The 24,741-nt window shown below is 52.5% G+C and overlaps 2 protein-coding genes across 2 annotated transcripts; both read left to right on the top strand.

Moving 5' to 3' along the window:
- The first annotated feature begins 5,296 nt into the window (after positions 1-5,296).
- Positions 5,297-13,218, top strand: LOC131422035 (serine protease 41-like). The gene is made up of 6 exons (XM_058568888.1): positions 5,297-5,363; positions 5,461-5,490; positions 5,579-5,605; positions 5,811-5,976; positions 6,710-6,993; positions 12,834-13,218. The coding sequence occupies exons 1-6, from the start codon at positions 5,297-5,299 to the stop codon at positions 13,157-13,159; spliced, it is 900 nt and encodes a 299-aa protein (XP_058424871.1). The 3' UTR covers positions 13,160-13,218.
- Positions 13,219-18,843: 5,625 nt separating this feature from the next.
- On the top strand, positions 18,844-21,528 carry LOC131422756 (serine protease 33-like). The gene is made up of 6 exons (XM_058570256.1): positions 18,844-18,889; positions 19,298-19,324; positions 19,453-19,615; positions 19,791-20,062; positions 20,317-20,486; positions 20,678-21,528. Exons 1-6 carry the CDS (start codon positions 18,844-18,846, stop codon positions 20,834-20,836), a joined length of 837 nt encoding a protein of 278 aa, XP_058426239.1. The 3' UTR covers positions 20,837-21,528.
- Positions 21,529-24,741: the final 3,213 nt, after the last annotated feature.

Raw genomic sequence — 24,741 nt, 5'->3', positions numbered from 1 at the left:
TTGATTTAGGCAAAAGTCATGCTCAGTGACTACTCCGGTGTTACTGCTTTCTCCTCTACCTAATCTCTTGATTTCTGAGAAAAAAATGTGGATTTATTAGTTTCCTGAGTATTGAGAACATTTTTTTGCTCTATGTATTTCAAAGCTCTGTTGTTGGGGGCATAAAGACTCCTGCCTCTGACATCTTTTCAGTGGCTTGTAACTTTTGTCAATGTGACATCCCAGCACGTCATCCTTAGGACTGCCAGCCTTGGGTTCCACTCCTCTGAGATCATCTGATACGCGATAGTCCACGGCCACTTTCACCTTGTTTGCAGTTTCTTCATCAATATAGATTTTTAAATCAAAGCAAAATAAAAAGAAAACATTTAGAAAGAAATTACAAAACTATTAAATTTCTAACCTACTAATGCTTGCCCTTCTTGGAATATACTTGCTGGAATACTTGTAAAATAATAAAGTACAGCCACACGTCGCTTAACGACGGGGATACTTCTGAGAAATGCGTTGTTAGGCAATTCCATCATTGTGCGAACATCATGGAGTGCACTTACGCAACCTAGATGGCACAGCCCACTGCTCACTCAGGCTCTATGGTGCTGATCTTATGGGACCACTGTCGTCTGTGTAGTCTGTCGTTGACCAAAACGTCGTTATGTGGTGCATGACTGTACTTGCATAACGGTGTTATCGATTTTTGTAATTGCAAAAGAAACAGAAGTTTTTTTCTTTTTTTTTTTGTGAGGAAGATCAGCCTTGAGCTAACATCCATGCTAATCCTCCTCTTTTTGCTGAGGAAGACCAGCTCTGAGCTAACATCTATTGCCAATCCTCCTCCTTTTTTTCCTCAAAGGCCCAGTAGATAGTTGTATGTCATAGTTGCACATCCTTCTAGTTGCTGTATGTGGGACGTGGCCTCAGCATGGCCGGAGAAGCGGTGCGTCGGTGGGCACCTGGGATCCAAACCCAGGCTGCCAGTAGCGGAGCGTGAGCACTTAACCGCTAAGCCACGGGGCCGGCCCGAAACAGAAGTTTTATGATTCACTGATACCCTGTGAGGATAAAGGTACATCCTGCCTGCTTGAGACTGTGATTGAGAACTCCTAGATTATCAGAATTATGTAAGAGCCAGTGCATTTCACAGTAAGTCTGATTTGAAGACATTGCAAGTGTCCTTATCGTCATCAATGAGTGTTACTTAAAACTCACACCCATTCAGTAACACTTTCTGTGCTTGCAGGTAGCTGGTCACCTGCTGTGTGTGATACTAAGGGGGTCAAATACGCACAGCCCAGGTGCTATGGTCTGAATGTTTGTGTTCCCCCCAAATTCATATGTTGAAATCCTAACCCCCAGAGCGACGGTGTTCAGAGGTGGGGCCTTCGGGAGGTGATGAGGTCATGAGGGTAGAGCCCTCAAGAATGGGATTAGTGCCCTTCCGAAAGAGATCCCGGAGACCTCTCTCGCCCCTTCTGCCATGTGAGGACACAGCGAGAAGCAACAGCTCTGACCTAGGAAGTGGGCCCTCACCAGACACCGAACCTGCCAGCACCTGGAACCCAGCCCTGCAGCTCAGGAACTGTGAGAAATAAGTGTTTGTTGTTTAGAAGCTACTCACTTTATGGCATTTTGTTAGAACAGCCCAAGTGGACTGGGACACCCAGCAAAACATTTGACCTGGAAATGCAGCTGGCTTTCACAGTTCTCTTTTTCCAAGTGTGTTCATCACGCTCCTGTTTCTGCTGCTGTTAGGTTAGGAATATACAAAGTGGGGGAGACATGTCTTCATCTTCAGACTTTTACTGGTCTAGGACAGTTCCCACTGCCGTGGACAGATGCCTGGAGAATATGGAATGAACACCGAGGACAGATCTGTCTTTTTAACAGTCTGCTGATGGGGATTCTAGAGCCAGGCCTGGTCTCCATCTTTTCTCAACTCTTTATTTTATTTTACTAAAAACACTCATTATGGAAAATTTTAAATATACACAGATGTAGATGACTACAAAGAACACCCTACACCTGTCACCCAGCTCAAACGATGACCAGCGCAGCACCACTCTTGTCTACCCTCCATGCCTTTACAGTTCCCTCTCATGTCGTCTGCCCTTTTTACATTTCCCTTCTAAGTTCTGAACGTGTTTCTCTACTTTATCTTCGAGTTTGCCAATTCATTCTTTAGCTGTGTCCATTTTACCATGCAGCCCTTTGGCTAAAATGCTTTCCTTCAAAAGTCTCTTCAATAAACGGTGCTGGGAAACTGGACAGCCACATGCAAAAGAATGAAAGTAGACCAGCTTCTTTCTCCATACACAAAAATGAACACAAAATGGATCAAAGACTTGAAGGTAAGACCTGAAACTATAAAACTCCTAGAAGAAAATACAGGCGGAACACTCTTTGACATTGGTCTTAGAGGGACCTTTTCAAACTCCATGTCTACTCGACCAAGGGAAACAAAAGAAAAAATAAACAAGTGGGACTTCATCAGACTAAAGAGCTTCTGCAAGGCAAAGGAAACCAGGATCAAAATGAAAAGACAACCCACCAACTGAGAGAAGATATTTGCAAATCATATATCCGACAAGGGGTTAATCTCCATAATATATAAAGAACTCACACAACTGAACAACTGAAAAACAAATAACCTGATCAAAAAATGGGCAGAGGATATGAACAGACATTTTTCCGAGGAAGATATACAGATGGCCAATAGGCACATGAAAAGATGTTCAACATCACTAATCATCAGGGAAAGGCAAATCAGAACTACACTAAGATATCACCTTACACCTGTTAGAATGGCCGTAATCACTAAGACAAAAAATAACAAATGTTGGAAAGGATGTGGAGAAAAGGGAACCCTCATTCAGGGCTGGTGGGAATGCAAACTGGTGCAGCCACTATGGAAAACAGTATGGAGATTCCTCAAAAAATTAAAAATAGAAATACCTTATGATCCAGCTATCCCAACTTCTGGATATTTATCCAAAGAACACGAAATGAACAATCCAAAGAGGCTTATGCACCCCTGTGTTCATTCCAGCATTGTTCACTATAGCCAAGAAGTGGAAGCAACCCAAGTGCCCCTCAACTGATGAGTGGATAAAGAAGATGTGGTATATATACACAATGGAATACTACTCAGCCATAGAAAAAGACAAAATCGTCCCATTTGCAACAACATGGATGGACCTGGAGGGTATTATATTAAGTGAAATAAGCCAGACAGAGAAAGACAAACACTTTATGACTTCACTCATATGTGGACTATAAACTAAGACACGGACAGAGAGAACAGTTTGGTGGTTACCAGGGGGAAGGGAGTTGGGGGGTGGGCACAAGGGGTGAAGGGGCGCATTTATGTGGTGACTGACAAGTAATAATGTACGACTGGAATCTCAAAATGCTGTAAACTATTATGACATCAATAAAAAAATAGGAAAAAAAAAACAAACTATGGTGGAAAATAAAGTGAGATGGGATAAAAAAAAATGTTTTCCTTCAGCAATATTATAAACTTCCAAACACTCGTTCTTGTTCTCTGATTGCTTTTTTCCCATAGAATTCCCGTCTAATGCTGTAAACGCCTCTCAGGACACTCCCTCCGTTTGGCGGGTGAGAAACAGGCTTGGGAGGTGAAGTTACCTGTCCAAAGGCCACCCAGCTAGTGAGCAGTGGACTTGAGGCCTTGGATTCTCAAGGGACGTTCTGATTTGGAACTGGCACCCGAGGATGCCAGTTAGAATTTCCCAAGTTGTTTGCTGCCTGGTGTATTATCTCAGTTTTCTTTGGAGTCAGTTCAGTTTATTCAAATAAATCCTTCTGGTGCGTGTGTGGGTTTTCCTCGAACGTTTCTTCATCCTTGGCTGCTCAGGCCTAGGATGTCAACACCCTGCATGGTCCAAAGAAGGGACTGGTCCTTGACTGGCTCCTAGGAAATAACCTCTGAGCCCCTGGATTCTCCTGCCTGAAAAGAGTGTCTCTGAAGACTGGGGGCCTTGGGTCAGGCCAGAGAGCTCATGCTAACAGTGTGACTTATGATGGGGCCTTGAGCCACACTGTATCAGCTGGACCTCTGGAGGGGCTGGAGTCTGAGAACTAAGGTCAGCCATGTGGGCGCTCCATGCCTATGTGATGGAACCCCAATAAAAACTCCAGACACCGAGGCTCAGGTGAGCTGCCCTGGTTGGCAATACTTCACATGTCATTGCTGGGAGAATTAAGTGCTGTCTTTCTGACTCAACTGGGAGGGGACAGCTGGGAGCTTGCACCTGGTCTCTCCTGGGTTCTGTCCTCTGCACCTTTTCCATTTGCTGATGTTACCTGTATCCATTCATTGTACTAAAGCATAACCATGAGAACAGCTTTTCCGAGTTCTGTGAGTCCTTCCAGTGAATCATTGACTTAGGGTGGTCTTGTGGACCCTGACTCAGTTGTCCATTCACATCTATGACTGAAGAGCCAGCTTGGTGACTTTGGTGCCCTGAAACATCGCCCACAAGAAAGGAAAGCTGCCTCTAGGCTCTACAGAGTTGGTGGGGCCTGTTGAGGGGCAGCAGGCAGACAGGGAGGCTAAGAGCCCCCCCAGGTGGTCAAAATCAGGTCAGCTTTCACTCTGTGGGTCCTGTACAGGAGCATCGTTTTTAATTTTTTTTTAATTTTATTTATTTATTTATTTTCCCCCCAAAGCCCCAGTAGATAGTTGTATGTCATAGCTGCACATCCCTCTAGTTGCTGCATGTGGGACGCGGCCTCAGCATGGCTGGAGAAGCGGTGCGTTGGTGCGCGCCCCGGGTCGGATCGGAACTCCCGCCGCCAGCAGCGGAGCGCGCGCACTCAACCGCTAAGCCACGGGGCCAGCCCGGAGCATCGCTTTTAACAGCAGGTGACACAGTGCTAGGCCTCCAATGCGCACTCAAGGAGGACTCATCAGCGTGCCTTTGGGGAGGCCTGGCTGCGGGCCAGGTCCCTAGTCGTTCCTAGAGGAAGGAGTGGGTAGCAAAGGGGCAGCCAGAACCTCAGGGTTGCAGGCAGGAAAGGGATTGTTTGGATGCGCTGGTGCCTGGGCCATCCCAAGGGGTGTGGTTGGGGGACCCAGCCCAGCAGGAGCTCAAAGCTGGGGCACTGTGAGGTGTGATGTTCCCCAACAGCCCTAGGACCCAGCGAGGGCGAGCTGGGAGAAGGTGGCGGCCAGGATTCCTGTCGCTCCCTCTCCCCCAGGGGGCGCCCCCAGCGGGCCCTGGAGCAGGCGGAAGCAGAGGGGGCGCCAAGTTAGCGGCCGGGAGAGGAGGCCATGGACGTGCGGGTCGGGGCGCTGCTGCTGGCGCAGCTGTTGGTGGGAGTCGAACTCGGGAGGCGGGGTGAGCTCAGGCGGGGGCTGCCGGCCGAGCGAGGGGTGTTGGGGGAGGATGGAGCACGTGGAGACCCAGGGGAGCTTACTTTCTCGCCTCTCCTCAGGGTTGAAGGATCAGGTCGTGCTGTATCCAGGTAAGGCGCCCAGGACACGCGCTTCTCTGCGCAGGGTACCTGGGCCGGAGAGCAAAGGGCGCCTCATCTTTTCTCTCTCTACTCCCAGGTTTCAACAACTCGTCGGTGCTCACATGTAACTGATGGGCCCCTGGGGGAAAGGGGCGGGCACCTGCGGACCAGGTGGGGAGGGCTCCCAGCGTCCCCTTCGTAGAGTGACGACCCCAGCACGTGCGCGGTTTTCCGGGGAGCCCCTTCCCTTCGCGCACCCCAACGGGCGAGGGCACGCAGGGTGGGCCTGTCTCCTGCAGCTGAGCCGCGTGTCCGTCTGCCCATCCCAGGGCCCTGTGGCCAACGGAACATCCACACGCTCGTGATGGGCGGAAAAGACTCGGTGCGCGGGCGCTGGCCGTGGATGGGCAGCCTGCGCCTGCCTAAAGGCCACCACTGCGGAGCGAGCCTGCTCAGCCGCCGCTGGGTGCTCTCGGCCGCGCACTGCTTCGTCAAGTGAGTCTAGGGGCTGGCGGCTTGCTGACCGTAGCGGGGGTGGAGGGACTGGGGCTCCACTGGGACCTGCGCGCACGCCTGGCCCTCCTGTTCTCCTGAGCCCTAGGCCTGGGGGCAGCCGGTTACATCCACGCGAGTTCCTGTAAGTGCCTCTGGTGGGAACCTTGTTCATTTTCTTCCGGAAGATTGCCACGCACATTGGTGTGTCTTGTTCTTTTCTTTTCTCTCTTGTTTTCTCTTCTCCACAAATGGCACCACCAGCCTTCACCTTCCTCATCCCACTTCCCAGTAGAGGTGTACCAGGGGTGGGAGGAGTAAGCTGAGGTGGGTAAGTGCTGGGCGCAGAGCCTGGCTGGGGGCGACAGTCACCACGGAAGCTGTTTTGATTCCACTCTGCTCATTCTTTTCTTAGGAGGGCTCCTGGAGGTGAGGGGCTAGTTGAGTCACTGGCCAGATGAGAGAGAGGCAGAGGGAGGCACCCTCCTGCCCACCCCCACCCCCCACTGCCCGCCGCCCCGCCACATCACCAGGGTCTGGGACTTGGGTTGTGGCCTCTCCCGGCTCTCACCATTTCTCCACTGGAGGCGTTGGTCCCTAAGAAGAGCTGCTAACAGCATTCAGGCTGAGCCCCAGTAGCAGCCCCGGCGGTCTCGCCTCATGGATCTGGCCCAGGTGTGCTGAGGTGGCCCACCCTCCTTTGAGGACCCCTGACCCCTCTTTCCTCCCCTGCCAGGCACAAGAATCCCTCAGAGTGGACGGTCCAGTTTGGCGAGCAGTCTTCTAGGCCACCTTTCTGGAACCTGTGGGCCTTCTACCATCGTTACAGAGTGCAGGATATTATTATGTACCCGCAATCCCAGGGGGCTTTGCTCAATGACATCGCCCTGCTGAAGCTCTCCTCCTCCGTCACCTACAATAAGTACGTCCAGCCCATCTGTGTCCCGGCCTCCTCCTCCGAGTTCCAGAACCGGAACAACTGCTGGGTGACCGGCTGGGGGGACCTCGATGAGAAAAACCGTGAGGCTGGGGACAAATGGGTGGGGAAGGGGGGCATCCTGCTCTACCCCCTGTTCGGGCGGCACCAGCCACAGCAGCCCCCCCTCGGTCCATGTATAGCTGGGCCCCTCCTTTGGCCGGCTCAGCATTCTCTCCTCACCTGCTTTCTGCTCCTGCTCCCCGCGAAACGGCAGGACCTCTGTACCACGCTGAGTTCCTCTCCCTTCCAGAGACTGTGACCCAGAAGCCGGAGTGGAGAGGGAGGCCAGCTGGGCTCCAGACTGCACTCCCCAGCCTGCAGGGGTGTGGGAGTTTTGGGGGTGGACTTGTAAGAAAGGCCTCAGGCATTGTTTTTGTTTTTTAATTAAGATTTAATTCACAAACCATAAAATTGACTCTCTTAAAGTATACAGCTCTATGAGTTTCAGTACATTCACAGATTTGGGCAACCATCACCACTACCTAATTGCAGAACATTTTCCTCATCTCAAAGTGCAATCCCATACTTACATTGCCCTAGGGCTATAGCCCCTGGCAGCCACTAATCTGCTTTCTGCCTCTATGGATTTACCTATTCTGGACACCTCATGTAAATGCAGTCACACACTATGTGCTCTTTTGTGCCTGGCTTCTCTCACTCAGGAATGTTTTCAAGGTGCGTCCATGTTGTAGTGTGTGTGTCTGTACTTCATTCCTTTTTTTTTTTTTTTGAGGTTTAATTCATATAACATTAAATTAACCATTTTAAAGTATACAGTTCAGTGGCATTTAGTACATTCACAATGTATAACCATCAACTCTGTCAGGTTCCAAAACATTTTCATCACTCCCAAAGGAAACCCCGTCACCATGAAGCAGGCGCTCCCGTTACCCCTCCTCCAGCCCTGGGCAGCCACTAGCCAGCTTTCTGCCTCGATGGATTTACTGTTTTGGCTATTTCATGTAAATGGAATCATACATGTAACCTTTCATGTTTGGCTTCTTTCACTTAGCAAAATGTTTTCAAGATTCATCCATGTATCAGAACTTCATTATTTTTATGGCTGAATAATATTCCCTTGTATGGATGTACTGCAATTTGTTTATCCATTCATTCATTGATGGACATTGGTGTTGCTTCTACCTTTTGAGTGTTGTGAATAGAGTTGCTATGAACATTAGTATACAAATTTTTGTTTAAACACCTCTTTTTAATTCTTTTGTATATATATTTAGGAGTGTAATTACTAGATCACATGGCAAGTCTATGTTTCACTTTTTGAGGAACTGACTGTTCCACAGCGCCTGCACCGTTTTACATTCCCATCAACAATGAATGAGGGTTATAATTTCTCCCCATTCTCCTCAACACTTGTTATTTTCCAATTTTTCTATTTTGGCCATCCTTGTGGGCATTAAGTGGTATCTCATTGTGGTTTTGATTTGCATTTCTCTAATGACTAGTGATGTTAAGCATCTTTTCATGTGCTTGTTGGCCATTTGTATGTCTTCCTTGGAGAAATGCTGTTCAAGTCCTTTACCCGTATATAGATTGAGTTATCTTTGTTGTTGAGTTGTAATAGTTTTTTATATATTCTGGATACTAGACCCTTATCAGATATATGATTTGCAAATATTTTCTCCCATTCTGTAGGTTTCTTTTCACTTTCTTGATAGTGTCTTTTGATTTACAAAATTTTTTAATTTTGACGAAATCCAAATTATTTTTTCTTTTGTTGCTTATGCTTTTGATGTCGTATCTAAGAAACCATTGCCAAATTCAAGGTCATGAAGATTTACCCCCGTGTTTTCTTGAGTTTTATATTTTTAGCCTTATATTTATGTCTTTGATCCATTTTGAGTTGATTTTTGTGTATGATGTGAGGTAGGGGTCCTACTTCATTCTTTTGCATTAGGATATCCAGTTGTCCAAGCACCATTTGTTGAAGAGACTGTTCTCTCCTCCACTGAATTGTCTTGACACTCTTATCAAAAATCCGTTGACCATAGATGTATGGGTTTATTTCTAGACTTGCAGTTCTATTCCATTGGTCTATATGTTTATTCTTATGCCAGGACCTCATTGTTTGATTCCTGTAGGTTTATAGTGTGTTTTGAAATTGGAAAGTGTGAGTCCTCCAACTTTGTTCTACTTTTTAAATATTGTTTTGGTTATTTGGGGTCTCTTGATATTCCATATGAATTTTAGGATCAACTTGTCAATTTTTGCTAAAAAGGCCATTGGGATTTGGATAGAGATTGCATTGAATCTGTAGATTGCTTTGGGGGTGTATTGGCATCTTAATAACGTTATGTCTCCAATCCATGAACACAGGATGTGTTTCCCTTTATTTAGGTCTTCTTTAATTTCTTTCAGCAATGTTTTGTAGTTATTTGTGTACAAGTCTTTCATCTCCTCAGTTAAATTTATTCCTAACTATTTTATTCTTTTTGATGCTATTGTAAATTAAATTTCTTTTAAAATTTCCTTTTGGAATCATTCATTGGTAGTATTTAGAAATATAACTGACTTTTGTGTCTTGATCTTGGAGCCTGCAAATTTGCTGAATTCGTTTATTAACTCTAGTCCTTTTTTGTGTATTCTTTGTGATTTTCTCTATATAAATCATGTCATCTGTGAATAGAGATAGTTTACTTCTTCCTTTCCAAGTTGGGTGCATTTTATTTCTTTTTCTTACCTAATTGCCCTGACTAGAACTTCCAGTAAAATGTTCAGTAGAAGTGGCAAAAACTGGCATCCTTGTTTTGTTCCTGAAGCTTTCAGTTTTTCACCGTTCAGTATGATGTTAGCTGTGGGTTTTTCACATATGACCTTTATCATGTTCAGGAAGTTTGCTCTATTCCTAGTTTATTGAATGATTTTATAATGAAAGGGTGTTGGATTTTGCCAAATGCTTTTCCTGCATCAATTAAGATGATCATGTGGTTTCCCCCTTTGTTCTATTAATGTAGTATGTAGTATGTTATATTGATTGATTTTCATATGTTGAACCACCCTTGCACTCATGGGATAAATCTCACTTGGTCATGATGGACAATTCTTGTAATATGCTGCTGGATTCAATTTGCTAGTATTTTGTTGAGAATATTTGCATATATATTCATAAAGGATATTGGTCTGTAGTTTCTTTTTCTTGTGGTGTCCTTGTCTGGGCTTTGGTGTCATGGTAATGTTAGTCTCATTGAATGAATTAGGAAGTGTTCCTTCATCTTCTATTTTTTGGAAAAGTTCAAGAAGGATTGGTGTTAGTTTCTTCACATATTTTGTAGAATTCACCAGTGAAACCATCTGGTCCAAGGCCTTTCTTCATTGAGAGGTTTCTGCCTACTGATTCAATCTCTTCACTTATTATGGGTCTGTTCAGATTTTCTATTTCTTCTTGAGTCAGTTTTGGTAGTTTGTGTGTTTCTAGGAATTTGTCCATTTCCTCTAGGTTGTCTAATTTCTTGCCATACGATTGTTCATAGTATTCCCTTAAAGTCCTTATTATTTCCATAAGGTCAGCTCTGTGGTAATGTCCCTACTTCATTGTCAATTTTGTTGATCTTTCAAAGAACTAACTTTTGGTTTTGTTGATTTTCTCTATTGTTTTTCTATTTCCTAGTTTGATTTTTTACATTCCTCTATTATTTCCTTCCTTCTTGTACCTTGGGGTTTAGTTTGCTCTTTTTCTAGTTCCTTAAGATGTAAGTTAGGTTATTGGTTTGAGATTTTTCTCCTTTATTAACATAGGCGTTTCTAGCTATAAATTTCCTTCTGAGAATTGCTTTTGCTGCATCCCATGAGTTTTGGTATGTTGTGTTTTCATTTACATTCATCTCAAAATAATTTCTAATTTTCCTTGTGATTTCTTCTTTGATCCGTTGGTTAAGAGTATGTTGTTTAATTTCCACATATTTGTGAATTTTTCAGTTTTCCTGAAAACTGAATTGATTTCTAGCCTCATTCCATTTTGGCTGGAGAATATGTTTTTCATGATTTCAGTCTTTTCTAATTTATTGCAACTTATGTTTTGGCCTGACATATTGTCTGTCCTGAAGACTGTTCCACATGCACTTGAGAGAAATGTGTATTCTGCTGTTGTTTGGGTGGATTATTCTGTATATGTCTGTTAGATTAGTTAATTTGTAGTGTTGTTCAAGGTCTCTCTTTTCTAATTGATCTTCTCTCTGATTGCTCTATCCATTAGTGAAAGTGGGGTATTGAAGTCTCCACCTGTTATTGTAGAACTGTCTATTTCTCCCACCAATTCTGTCAATTTTGCTTCATATATTTTGGGGCTCAGTTGTTAGGTCTGTGAATGTTTATTATTACTATATCTTCTTGAGAGATTTGACACTTACATCAATATATAATGTCCTTCTTTGACCCTTGTAACATGTCTTGACTGAAAGGCTATTTGGTCTGACATTAGTGTAGCAACCTCAGCTCTTTTTGGGTTACTATTTGCATGGAATCTCTTTTTCCACCCTTTCACTATCCACCGATGTGTCCCTTTGGATCTAAAATTATCTTGTGAACAGCATATAGTTGGATCCTGTGTTTTTAATCCATTCTACCAATCTCTGCCTTTTAATTGGAGTTAAAATTAATTACTGATAAAGAAGGACTTCTACCATTATTCTGTTTGTTTTCTATATCTTGTCATATCTTTTTTGTTTCTTATTTCCTCCTTTTGTGTTTAATTGATTTTTATTACTGTACTGTATTGATTCCCTTCTCATTTCCTGTTCTGTATATTTTTTAGTTATTTTCTGACCGGTTGCACTGGGGATTACAATTAACAACTTAAAATGATAACAATCTATTTTGAGTTAATACCAACTTAGCTTCAAGAGTGTACAAAATCTCTGTCCCTATACAGCTCTCTTCTTCCCCTTTAAGTTGTTATTGTCACAATTTACATCTTTATATATTGTATGATCACTAACAGAGATTTATAACTATTGTTTTATGCATTTGTCTTTTGTATAGGAAAATAGAAGTTATAAACCAAAACTACAATACCGGCTTTTAGATTTACCTGTGTAGTTACCTTTACCAGTGATCTGTATTTCTTCTTATGGTTTAAGTTACTGGTTAGTGTCCTTTCATTTCAGCCTGAAGGACTCCGTCTTCTGTTTCTCGTAGGGTAAGTCTACTAGTGAGGAGCCCTCTCAGCATTTGTTTACCTGGGAATGTCTCCTTTATTTTTTGAAGGATAGTTTTGCCTGATATAAAATTCTTGGTTAACTGTTTTATTCTTTTAGCACTTTAAATATGTCATCCCACAGCCTCCTGGCCTCTAGGCTGTCTGAAAAGAATTCGGCTGTTAATCTTGTTGAAGATCCCTTATACTTGACATGTAGCTTCTCTCTTGCTGTTTACAAAATTCTCCCTTTGTATTTGTCCTTTGATATTTTGATGAAAATGTTTCTCAGCGTGGATCTTCTTGTGTTGATCCTACTTGGAGTTGTTCAGCCTCTTGAGTGTGTAGATTCATATCTCTCATCAAATTTGGGAAGTTTTCGTCTTGGATCCTGCAGCTGTAGTATATTAATTATAAACAATCTCAGCTGTGTCAACCCCTCCCCTATGCATGCTTTAGCCAAGGAATCTCCCCACTGGCTCTGGCAGGGGCTATCTCCATTCTACAGACAGGGAAACTGAGTCTCAAGGAGGCGCTTAACAGCCTCTCCATCCATTGGGTCCTTCTGTGAGATTGTTCATCACCACGATGTGCTGGCTGCTGGGCTAGAGCAACGGCCTAGGCCTGTGGGTGCCCCAGGGAGTCCACCCCCTTCATCCTCCCCCTGTCTCAGATGGCAGAGGAGAGGCTAAGGTTGTTGTCTTTCTCTCTCCCACCCTCAACCCCTGGCAGCTCTGCCACCTCCCCACAATCTCCAGGAAGTGCAGGTCTCCATCATAAACAATTCCAGGTGTAACTACCTGTTTCAACAGCCTCATGTCCTCAAAAGAATCCGGGAAGACATGATTTGTGCTGGTGCTGAGGAAGGCGGCATTGACTCCTGCAAAGTGAGTGTCCTTGGCCAAACCAGGGCCTTGCTGGAACCAGGCACCACCCTCCCAAGCCTGGGCCTGAGAGCAACCCGCATGACCCCCACCAATCCACCCTCAGAGTTTATTCATGAGAAAATAATCCTAGCCCTTATTTATCCAGCCTGTAACACAAGCTTCTTGTTTTAAGTTAATTGTACCTCCTTTGATCCTCACGTGAAACCCAGGGGGTGGAGCCTGTTGCCCCTTTGCAGATGCAGAAACTGGGGCTTATTTGTTTCCAGGGGGAGGAGTAAGATTTGCACCCAGTCTGCCCAGCCCCACAGCCCCTCCTGCTCTCCTGGCCTCTCTGCTGGCCCCTCCGGCCCCACCCCAGGCCTGGCTCACTCATGCTGCTCTCCAGGGTGACTCAGGTGGACCCTTGACCTGTGAAAAGAATGGGCTGTGGATTCAGGTTGGAATCGTGAGCGGGGGAGTGGGCTGTGGGAGGCCCAACCGGCCCGGTATCTACACCAACGTCAGTAGGTACTTCAGCTGGATCCAGACGCTGATGGCCTGCAGCACACCCAAGCCAGACCCCACTCAGCTGCTGCTGCCCCTCGCTCTGCTCTGGGCTGCCCCACTCCTGCAGCTGGCTGTGTGCACCTGAGCCCGTGAGGGTGCAGTAGTTACCACAGCACCAGGCACATTCTTCCAGGACTGTGGGCACCCCAGTGGCAGGACTGCCTGCTGGGTCAGGCCCAGTCCCTTTCTGTCCCGTTCCTAATAAACACGTGTGCATGTTCAATTTGATGCTGTGCAGAGTATCTGTAGACCTGAGTGGCCTCACGGTCACCTAGGTCCTGGCCATCCCAGGACCCATCACCGGCTCCTAAATCTTCCTCCACCATCTGCACTGTACAGGATTTGGTTGCAAACAGCAGAACCCTCTTGGGTCAGTTCAGTCAGAAAGATAGTTTAGGGAAGGACATTAGTAGCGCCAGGTCCCTGGGGGCTAGGAGGACTGGAGTGGGGGTGCTGTGGAGGACAGCCCCGAGCGCCCCCAGGCTCAAGCTGGTGCTCCCCATCACACAGACGCCAGACGCTCCTGGTCTCACCACTGTCCCGCAGAGGCCAACCTGGGACCAGGACTGGGGTGCGTGTAGTTTATTTGGGAGGTGATACAAAAGCCCCAGGGAGGAGTGGGGAAACTGAGGCAGGGAAGCAAGAAACCCGATGACGTTTGCCGAACGAGGAGGTTACCATTGTGGGCATCTGAGGCACAGTCCTGCTGGGCCCTCTGAGAACCCCAGGGCATGCGCCTCAGCATCGGCCCCCTGGAGGACAAGGACGCTGGGCATGGGCGGTTCTCCCCTGACCACCCATGGGTGGAGGGTGGTCATGGGGGCACAGATGGAGCACACCCCCGGAGGGGGCTCAGTGCCTGGGGAGCTGCTGCAGCGCCCTCAGGTGGTCTGGGTGGACAGAGCAGCTCCAGCGTGTCTGGCCCCCGCACTGGGATCCCAGAACCCGGCCTCAGCGTGGCCAAGGGACCAGGCCAGCAGGACAGACTCAGGGGCAGCTCAGAGCTGCTCAGGCGGACCTGCATTTTCACAAGCTCCCCCAGTGCTGTGAGCACAGAAAGGTGTGAGAAGCTCTGGGGGGTCTGGATTCCTCCCCCCACCCCCACAGTCCCCGCTATGGGGAGGCAGGTGGGAGAGTTTGGAGTGGGGGCCCTCCTCGGCTCTGCCCCACCCCGACAGCTGCACAGGTCTGTAGGGCACTGCACTTGGGTCATGCCCCGTGGCAACCCTGTGAGGGTTTCCTTTTCACGGTAAGGAAACAGGCTCAGCGAGGTCACATGACTGCCCGAGTCACCTAGCTCACAAGGGCCTGTGTCCACCTCTCACTGTGTGTCGACTTGTCGAGCCCCGACTCGGAGGGGCCAGCAGATCCCTGGGTGGCGGGGTCTTCTGAGAGTCTGTGGGACTCTCCTGCATCGTTGAGATTTCCAGTACCACTGCTCACCCTCCCCAGGAGCTGAAACCTGAGGGTGGTCCCATCTCACATCCCCCAGAGGCCCTCCGAATTGACCCCGCGCAGAGCACTCTCTGCCTGGTGTCCCATGTGTTGCTGGAGGACAGTGCTATTTAATAGGCATTAAATAGGCGGTCAAGCGCTTGGCCCCAGCCCGGCCGCCCTGCGACAAAGCCCTGCAGAACCGCCTGGCAGGGTTGGCACTGCCTCTCCTCTAGCAGCAGGCAGAGCAGCCTCTGGTGGCCCAGGGCCTGTGTGACGCACTGGTCCACAGGAACACCTTGGCACCTGCCTAGGCACACGTCACCCACAGGGTCATGTTCGGGGCCACCTACCCAGAGGCTAAGAAGGACTCCCGCCAGGTGCCACAGCGTGCCCACTCCCCACGGCCTGGCTCACCCGAACAGCTTTGTCTCTCCCAGGCTGATGTGGACGACCCCTGGTCTCTCCCAGCATGATGTGGGGCTCTGGCTGCGGCCGTCCCAGAGGGCCAGGATCTGCCGCAACGTGGTGCACACCAGCTGGACTCGGAAGAGGCTGCTGCTGTCTGGTCTCCCCAGGCCCCTCCCTGCCCCCCGCTGCTGGTTCTCCGGGTGCCCCTGGGTCTGGCCAAGGGCCGGCTGTGTACTTGTCAGAGAAGAGTCCTGTGCTGCGGACAGTGAGCCAGGCACTGCCACACTGAGACACACCTGGGCAGGGCCGCAGGCTGGGGGGTACCTTCCCCCCACCCTGTCGGACCGTGCTCTGGGGCCACTGGGGGCTGTTAATAGCGTCATTTTGTTTTCATCCTTGGCATTTACGGAAGTTGATTGTAAGTAACTGAATGCCCTGGAACTAGCATGAGTGAAGGAAAGTTGCGTCAGAGGGACAAAGGGCAGCCCAGGAGGGCGAGGATGAGGGACAAAGGGCAGCCCGGGAGGGCGAGGATGACTGGAATAAGGAGCTGCAACACCGCAGCACCCTCTTTCTCAGCCTGGAAGGTTCCAGGCTCTCAGGCCCGCTGAGAGTCCTCGCCTGTAGCCACGGCTATGATTGCTCCCTGCCTGGGCCCCAAGTGGTTCTCTCTCCCTCCTCCAGAGTAAAAATCCCAGGGGAGGATTCCGATCGCTGGGTTTGGGTCATGTGTCACCCCTTGACCAATCACTGTGACCTTGGGGACATGGTAGGATGATGGCCTCAGTTGGGGTCATTTGCCCACTCCTGGGCCTGGAGGCAGGTTAGGCACCAGACAAGGTGGGCTGACTCAGCCCTGGCCCTGAGAAGGGTGGCTGTGAGCCAGGCAGCCTCCCGGGGCAAGTAGGTGACATTTGCCCAGGGGCCATTTCTGCAGAGGGACTCAAGAGTGAGGCTGCAGGGGCTGTGGGCTCAGCAGGAGTCTGCGCCTCAGTTTCTCAGTCTGAGACAGGAGTTGGGTTTGGGGGCCCTTTCCAGGGTTCCCTTCCTACTCCCCCCAAGGTTCGACTGTCCATTATTCAGCCAGTTCCGGACCCTCCCCGACACGAGCCAGTTTCTCAGTGAGCATCGTTTCCTTGTCCATGTCCCCAGGTATCCTCTAGCCTTCCCCCTTCACCCCAATTCCAACGGGCAGAGACCAAGGTCCCCTGCTGAACAGGGCGCCCAGTCTTCCAGCCAGCTCCCCTCTGAAGTTTCACCATGTCCCCAGAGATGGCTGTATGTTCCCAGAGTCCCTTGTCACTCTCACTCCCACGAGCCTCTCCAGCTGCCCCCAACTCTGCACCAAGGGGAACACTGCCCTCCTGACCCCACCCCGGCCGGCCGAGCCGTCTGAGGGCGGCTGAGCTGGGGTAATGAGGTCAGCAGCTGCAGGGAGAACGGGAGGGCTGGCGTCTTTCATCCTCGTGGCACGTCTGTGGCGTGGACATGAGCCAGGCACGGCTCTGAGCCCTGCGCTGGAGAGCTGGCTCACCCACTAGTCTTCACAGCAGCCCACGAGGCGGCCTTCACAGAAGAAGAGGCTCCCCCAAGCTCTCAGAGCTGGAGGGAGGGCGCACCATAGCCAACTCCAGAGACTTCGAGCGTGGGCTCCGGGTGGTCCTGGGGCCTGGACGGCAGAGGTCAGGCCTGAGGCTGCCCACCCTCCACTCCGCTGGACCTGGGGCCCGGCCGCCACCAGGTCCCCTCTTTCGGATCCCTCGCACTCACCCCCAGCCTGCTGCCCTGCTCACCCTTTTCACTCACCCCCAGATACTCAGTGCACCCTCTACGCTGGGCACTGTTCTGGCCACTGGGGACTGTTATGGACTGAATGTCTGTGTCCTCTCCAAAATTCCCATGTTGAGGTCCTAAGCTCCAGTGTGACTGTATTTGGAGATAGACCCTTTATTAAGGTGAAATGAGGTCATGAGGGTGGGGCTCTGATCCTGTAGGATTAGTGTCCTTATAGAAGAGACTCCAGGGAACGCTCTCTCCCTCAGCCCCCCACCCCCACAGGCACAAAGAAGAGGCCCTGTGAGCACCCAGCGAGAAGGCAGCTGCCTACAAGCCAAGAGGAGGTCTCAGAACAAAACCCACCTTGCCAGTACCTTGCTCTTGGCCTTTTCAGCCTGCAGAACTGTGAGAAATAAATCTCTGTTGTTTAAGCTGCCCAGACTGTGGTATTCTGTTCTGGCAGCCTGAGCTGACTAAGACAGGGACAGAGACCCAGATCCTGCCTCATGGAGGGGAGACAAACAGACGAGAATCAAGCCTCCTCCATCGCACGTCAACTCACACTGTGATGTGGCCAGGGAGGAGGTATGGTGGGCAGGAAGGCCCCCGAGAGGGGATGGAGTGGAGGGCTGCGGGATGAGGAGGACTTGACTAGGTAGACAGAGGCTCGAGAGCCTTCTGGGTGGTGGGCCTGGTCCAGGTGCAGCCCTCCACTGAGTCCTGTGCCCAGCATCTCCCAGCGTCACCGAGATCAGCAACCTCGCTGTCCTGGCCACCCCAAATTGAAGAGTAGGCTGTTTCCCAAGCTCAGGTCTGCTTCTGCCTCACAAGGGGTGCTGCCAGCTTTGAACCAGCCATTCCCCACTTTGAGTTCCTGCAAACCCGAGTGGGGCTTGGCCAGGTCTGGGGACTGGCCTCCACGTGGGGCTGGCCGAGCTGAGATTTCTGGACAGAACAATAGCGCTCAGAGCCCTGGCAGCCAGCACTGCAAGGAGCCCGGAGCCAGGATCGGGTTCAGAGATGAGCTGCCAAGGATCCTCCGGAGCTTCCTGGCCTGACAGCAGGCCCCCGCCTCCCACTCACCTGACAGCACCCAGGCTCCCGCCCCCAGTTCTCAGTATCTTGGCCCAAGCCAGGCTTCCTTTGAGAAATCCAGTTGTCCCCTCCCTGCCACCTCGGAAGCACTGCTCAAAGCATCCTTGTTCCAGGCTGGACTGGTAAAGCCGCAGCCCCGCCCTGGCCTCCTTAATTACCCCCTGGCTTGGCCCCCGTCGCCTCCTGGCCCTTTAAGCCCCCAGGTCCTCCCCTAGTCCAGTCAGCAGGGAGGGCACCGGCTGCGCTGAGAGAGTGAGAGCAGGGTCCAGGGGCTGCCAGGGCGGGTGTGGGGCAATGGAAATAGAGGCTGGGGGAGGGGACGGGCTCCAGGGCTCATGTGGAGGCCTAGGGAGCCCAAATCTCGCAGGGGCTGGGGAGGGTGGGGGTGGTCCCCAGGGCCTGGGCAGAGGGAAGTGTATAGAGCCTGGACCATGGGGATAGGTCGGGGACCAACCAGGGACTGAGGGAAGACAGAAGGGCCTCTGGAAGCTAGCGCCAGGGGCTAGGACCCTCCCCTTCTCTCCCTGCAGGCTCTGACCAGAGTCCTAGCCCTGGGCACTGCCATCCTTACCTGGCCCAGCCCTGAAGACAGAATGAGGAGGGCTTCCTGCCTCCAGGTCCTGCTCCCACTGCTGCTGTGTGAGTAGGGGCAGGGGCTAGGGGTGTTGACCACAGCGACCTTGGATCCCATGCCCCATCTCACTCCTCTCTGGCCGGGTTCCCCTAGAGCACTCTAGAGCATTCTCATCTTGGGTTTAAGTTCTGTCACTGCCCTTGGGCTCTCCAAACCTGCATGTACTCATCTGCGTAATGGGTATAGCCCCCACCTCACAGCGTTCCGGGGAGGGTTAAATGCAGTAACCCCGGGGAGGGTTAAATGCTGTAACTGATTGCACAAAAGTCTGGCACCAGGTCAGTGCGACAAGTATGTTGCGTTCCCCTTCCTAATCTCTGATCATTCCCCTTCCTAATCTCTGATCTTCCCCCCTCACCCCGTTATCTGACACTAAATCCATAATCTAGTCCCTTCCCTGCTTCCTCCTCCAGGCGCTGCTGGGACACTGGAGTCTGCAGGTAAGGAAGCCTCAGAGTCCCCCAGCGCCAATGCCTCCTTGGCTTTGGCCTTGTGTCTCCTCGTCCCCACTCGCCTCCCAGGCCCCCAGTTCTCGGCCCACCCTCGCCCTCCCCTTGTCCTCTCGCAGCCTGCGGGCAGCCTCGCGTGTCCAGTCGGATCGTAGGGGGACAGGACGCCCGCGACGGGGAGTGGCCGTGGCAGGCGAGCATCCAGCACCGCGGGGCGCACGTGTGCGGGGGTTCCCTCATCGCCCCGAAGTGGGTACTGACGGCGGCGCACTGCTTCCCGAGGTCAGCGAGCAGCCAGAGGCCAGCCTCGGGCGGGGGCGCTCTCCTGCTCCCCGAGGGCTCTGGCGCGGGGGCGCCACCTGGCGGCGGCGCGGGGACTGTGCGGCAGGGACTGCGGCCCTACGGCGGCGACGTGGGGCGGCGGGGCGCTGTAAGAGGCCCTGGCCCTGTCTCGCAGGCTGGTGCTGCCATCTGAGTACCGCGTGCGCCTGGGGGCGCTGCACCTGGGTCCTGCCTCGCCCCGCGCCCTCTCGGCCACCGTGCGGAGGGTACTGCTGCCCCCCGACTACTCCGAGGACGGGGGCCGCGGCGACCTGGCGCTGCTGCAGCTGCGCCGCCCGGTGCCCCTGAGCGCCCGAGTCCAGCCCGTCTGCCTGCCCGAGCCCGGGGCCCGCCCTCCCCCCGGCACACCGTGCTGGGTCACTGGCTGGGGCAGTCTCCACCCGGGAGGTGAGGCAGGGAGGGAGCACGGGGGCATTGTGGGAGGGACAAGAGATCCCCCTGCACCTCCCTGTGACCGGGAATCCCAGCCCCCCACTGCCCCAATCTGGGGGCCCAGCGCGACCACCAGGGACCCGAACCTCCTCCCAGTCAGGCTGGGGAGTCCTGGCCTGGCAGGTCAGACTTTCGAGTAGGCTTCTCCACGATCCCTGCTTTCCACTTCACCCTCTCCCAGCTCTCAAAAGTCTCCCTTCTCCCCCCAGTGCCACTCCCAGAGTGGCAACCTTTGCAGGGAGTCAGAGTGCCCCTGCTGGATGCACGCGCTTGTGACCGCCTCTACCACGTGGGCACCAGTGTGCCCCACACTGAGCGCATAGTGCTGCCCGGGAACCTGTGCGCCGGCTACATCGAGGGCCACAAGGATGCCTGCCAGGTTTGGAAAGCTGCCTGGACCCTCCAGAGTTCATACCCCTGTGCCCAGCACTCTACCTTCCTAGAACCCAGGACCCAGGAGATACCACCTCCAGGCTCAGCGTCCTGGCCCCTAACCCAGAGGCACCGCCTGGGGGACTGCCATCTGAAGTCCCCGGAGGGCTGGCACCTAAGCTCGCCTTTCTCCTGCAGGGTGACTCTGGGGGACCACTGACCTGTGTGAAGTCTGGGCGCTGGGTCCTGGTGGGTGTGGTGAGCTGGGGAAAGGGCTGTGCCCTGCCCAACCGTCCTGGTGTTTATACCAACGTGGCCACTTACAGCCCCTGGATTCAGGCTTGCCTCAGCCTCTGATGTAGTGACACTGGCCTGGAGCCAGACGCTGGGGTCCCTCAGCCAGCTGGTTCATCTCAGGACCTGCACATCCCCCCAACCCTGCCCCTTCTGACTTGAGGCTCAGAGGCCTCATAAAGCTAAGGGGCCAGCTGTCCATCCATCCGTCCTTTCCCTCCTCCTTGGGGCTCACAAAACCCCACCTGCCTATCCTCCTCCAGGAACCTCCCATGTGTCTGGGGGTCTCAGGCTCCCTCCCTCCCTCCCTCCCCTTCCTGTCCATACTTAATCGTTCTCAGCTCCGGCTGGGGCTGGGCCTGGGCTCCCAGAGACACCCGAGTGAGCTGGTGCTCGGTCTGGCCTGCGTGCCCTCTTCTTCTGGAGGAAGTCAGCGAGATGCGAAGTGTGAGAGGGACTCAACACCAAGGAGATGATTCTTCGTTGCTAGCTTTGAAGATGGAGCAGGCCACGTGGCAACGGACCGTGTGCAGCCTCCAGGAGCTGAGGGCAGTTCCAGCTGACAGCCCAGGGAAGGGAAACCTCAGTGCTACAACCGCACGGAACTGATCCCGGCCAACAACCTGACCAAGCAGGGAAGCAAATTCTTCCCCCAGGCTCCAGCTGAGAGCACCGCCAGGCCGAACCCTTGATTTCAGCCTGGTGAGACCCTGAGCAGAGCGCCCAGCTGAGCCCCCAGACTTCTGGCCCATAGAGCTATGGTTTAATAAATTTATGTTGTTTTAAGCTGCTATGTTTGTAGTCATTTGTTGCATAGCAATCGAAAACGAATATAGATTTTGCCTCACTGCGATGGAGGTGCCTCCGGTAGTGGGGTGGGCCGACCAGACCTGGCCTTCCCATGCACTCGAAGAGGCGCAGGAGTCTGGGGCAGCTGGCATTGTGCCCTCTGTCCAGAGGGACCAGGAGCCCCCAGGCAGGCCTGGCCACAGCTTCTGCTGTCCTTGTTCTGTCATCACCCCCATCCATGCCCGGGGGGAGTGTGGGGCTGTGTCCTAGCCTTGGCCAGGTCCCCAAGCCCAGAACTCCCACACACCTGCATCTGGAGACCAGCCTAGGCCCTTTGCAGCTCCCTGCCCACCCTCGTGTGCCTGGGACCTGGTGTCTTGTCCCCTCCCTGCCATCTTCTCGTCCCCAGGGTGAGGACCACCTGTTCCAATAGATAGAGCTCGGTTTCCAGAACTGCAGAAGGAGCAAGAAACTGAATGAGACCTGGAAAATTCAAAGCCTAATCTTCGGAGCTGACAGGGCAGTGGGTGAAGAGGAACGGGGAGGCCATCACCGCAGGCACAGCCAGCAGGGCAGGCCCGAGTGCAGTTGACCCACACAGGCCGGAGCCTCAACTCCCTCGCATCTTTTCTCCCAGGGGAGAGAGTGGCTACACCACTGGTCGCTGCAGGGCCAGGCCAGACAGGGTGGGTCTGTGGACAGAGGCAGTGAGAGAGCTCCAGGCTGCTCTCCCCCCCAGGCTGAGGGCCATCCATCTGGGGTATAGCTTGGCCGCCCCCGGGGGGGGTCATCGGGGACCAGGGTGCCCAGAATGGGGCATGGCTGTGGTGGGCCAGCCTACAAAAAGCTCTGGGCACATCTGCGGTGGGACCCTATCAGCCCCTGCTGGGTGATACCAGCTGTCCTTGTGTCGCTCCCTCAGCCTGGGGCCAGCCAAGGGACCACCAAGATGCCGTCCAAAGCACTGACACGGGAACAAGCCAGTGGCTGGGAGCCAGGCTGCCTTGACCACAAACCTGCTGTGATTTGAGTAATGGGTCCCCATTCAGAGCCCGGTGTTTCTGAAGCATAACCTGGGAGCTAAGCAAGAGCATCCTAGGAGTGGGAGGGGCAGGAGGCGCAGGAGTTGGGCCTGGAAGGGAAGGGTCAGTGAATGAGAAGAAACCAGCTACTCCTTGTCAAGGCCTCACCCCACACCGCGGAGGGCTTCATTGCACCATCTCACGGGATTCTCACCTGACCTCTGGGAGGTGGGTTTTCCCCATCTGTCAGATGCGAAAACTAAGGCCCACAGACACACAGCTGGTACAGGGCAGACGGGGATTTGATCCCAGCTGGTCTGATTCCTGAGGCAGCTGGGTGGGAATGGTAGAGGGAGGACCACCCCTTTTGCTTTCTCCACTTCCTCCCACCCCAACAGTGCAGCCTCCCAGACCCCTCCCCTCAGCCCATTGCTGGTGTGGCAGCCTCATGGGGCTGGGCAAATCACAGCTCTTCTCTGCCCTGTGCTGCTGTGTCCCGTCTGTCAGCAAGGTCAGTGGAGGGGGGACCGGGCCCTGCATCAGCTGCATCCTCCCCTGGCCTCACCTGCCAGGTGACAGGCTGGGAGACTGTGCAGCCTGGAGGGGCACACCTGGGGCGGCCAGGGCGGTCCTGGGAACTCCCAAGCACAGGGCATGCTGGGCTCCTGTCCAAGGCAGGCATTTCCTAGCTGCCCACCTGCTCTGGTTCGTAGTGCTGCAACCGGATGGCCTCGTCTCTCCCAAGAGTACCAACTTGACCTCAGTTTCCCCACACTGTAACCTGAACTGGTAACACTCAACTATGGTGGCTGCTGAGAGAGTCAAGATTATGGTTAAGGCCATCATTGTTCTGCCCACTGGAAACGTAGGCTGTGCCAGGCATGGGTGTGCTCTCAGTTGATCAGAGAACACCCATGAGATGTTCTCATTTCCCATTTCATGAATGGGGAAGCAGGCCCAGCGAGGTTAGGTGACATGCCCCAAGGTGCACAGCAGGTAAGAAGTGGAGCTGGATTTGAACGTGGGCGACTGACTCAAATTCCACAGAGTTATGTCACTTCCCTTATGGAGATGAAAATAGCTGTAAAACACTCTACAAATGAGAGACACGCTAATAACTAGTGGTCATCGATAATTGCTATTTATTAATCAATGCTTAAAAAAAAATAAAGTGGACAGGAAGGGGAGGCCCACCAGGTGAGGCCCTACAGGCTTAGTCCGGAGGCCGGCAAAGGGTCTCTGCTGTGAGCATCGGGTGAGTGAAGCAAGGGGGCAGAAAGGGCACAGGAAGCCTTCGTGTCCAGAGAAGCAAGAGCGGCAGGCCAGCAGGCTCACTCACCATCGTGAGCCTCCCGTTCTGTCTGTCATGCCCCCAGGAGGAGGACCTGCACCCAGTGAGACCACAGGGCCGGGGACGCGGGGGTCAGCCCTGCTCCCCCTCAAACTCCTCCTCACCCCACTCCCACTGCAGGCGTCACTGCACTGAACGACATGGAGGCCTGGAATCACTCCTGCAACAGACACAAGTGGACAGCACCATGGGTGCTCAGAGACCCCCTCTGAGGGGAAAGACTCACACCAGGTAGGCCCTGCCCTCCTCGCCACCTCCCCTGGGGCTGGGTGAGCTCTGACCACCGAGACAGCCGTAATCGCGCACCAGTCACCACCAGAAGCCTGGCACTCCACTTTCCCTGCATCAGCTCATTCAGGCTCTGAAATGCCCCATGGGGGCCAACTGTATATTCCCCTCCACAGATGGAAACAGGCAAGAGGCTCGGTGCCTTGCCCAAGACCACAGTTAAGAAGCTGGGGCTTGCGCCAAGGGGTGCGCTAGGTGGCATAGTGGTCAAGTGCGCGCGCTCCACTGCGGCGGCCCGGGGCTCGCAGGTTCAGATTCTGGGCGCGCAACAACACACCACTTGGCAAGCCATGCTGTGGTGGCATCCCATATAAAGAAGAGGAAGATGCGCATGGATGTTAGCCCAGGGCCGATCTTCCTCAGCGAAAAAAAGGAGGAGGATTGGCGTCGGATATCAGCTCAGGGCTAATCTTCCTCACACACACACAAAAAAGCAGCAGCAGCTGTGGCTTGAACCCAAGTGGTCTGCAGGAGGGTGGGTGGGAACACGCACTGTCCTTGGAGGGATGGGGTGGGGC

Source organism: Diceros bicornis, chromosome 26 (genome assembly GCF_020826845.1).
Source record: "Diceros bicornis minor isolate mBicDic1 chromosome 26, mDicBic1.mat.cur, whole genome shotgun sequence".
Lineage (NCBI taxonomy): Eukaryota > Metazoa > Chordata > Mammalia > Perissodactyla > Rhinocerotidae > Diceros > Diceros bicornis.
Note: the sequence above shows the minus strand (reverse complement) of the source record. Positions and strands in the feature narration are given on the sequence as shown.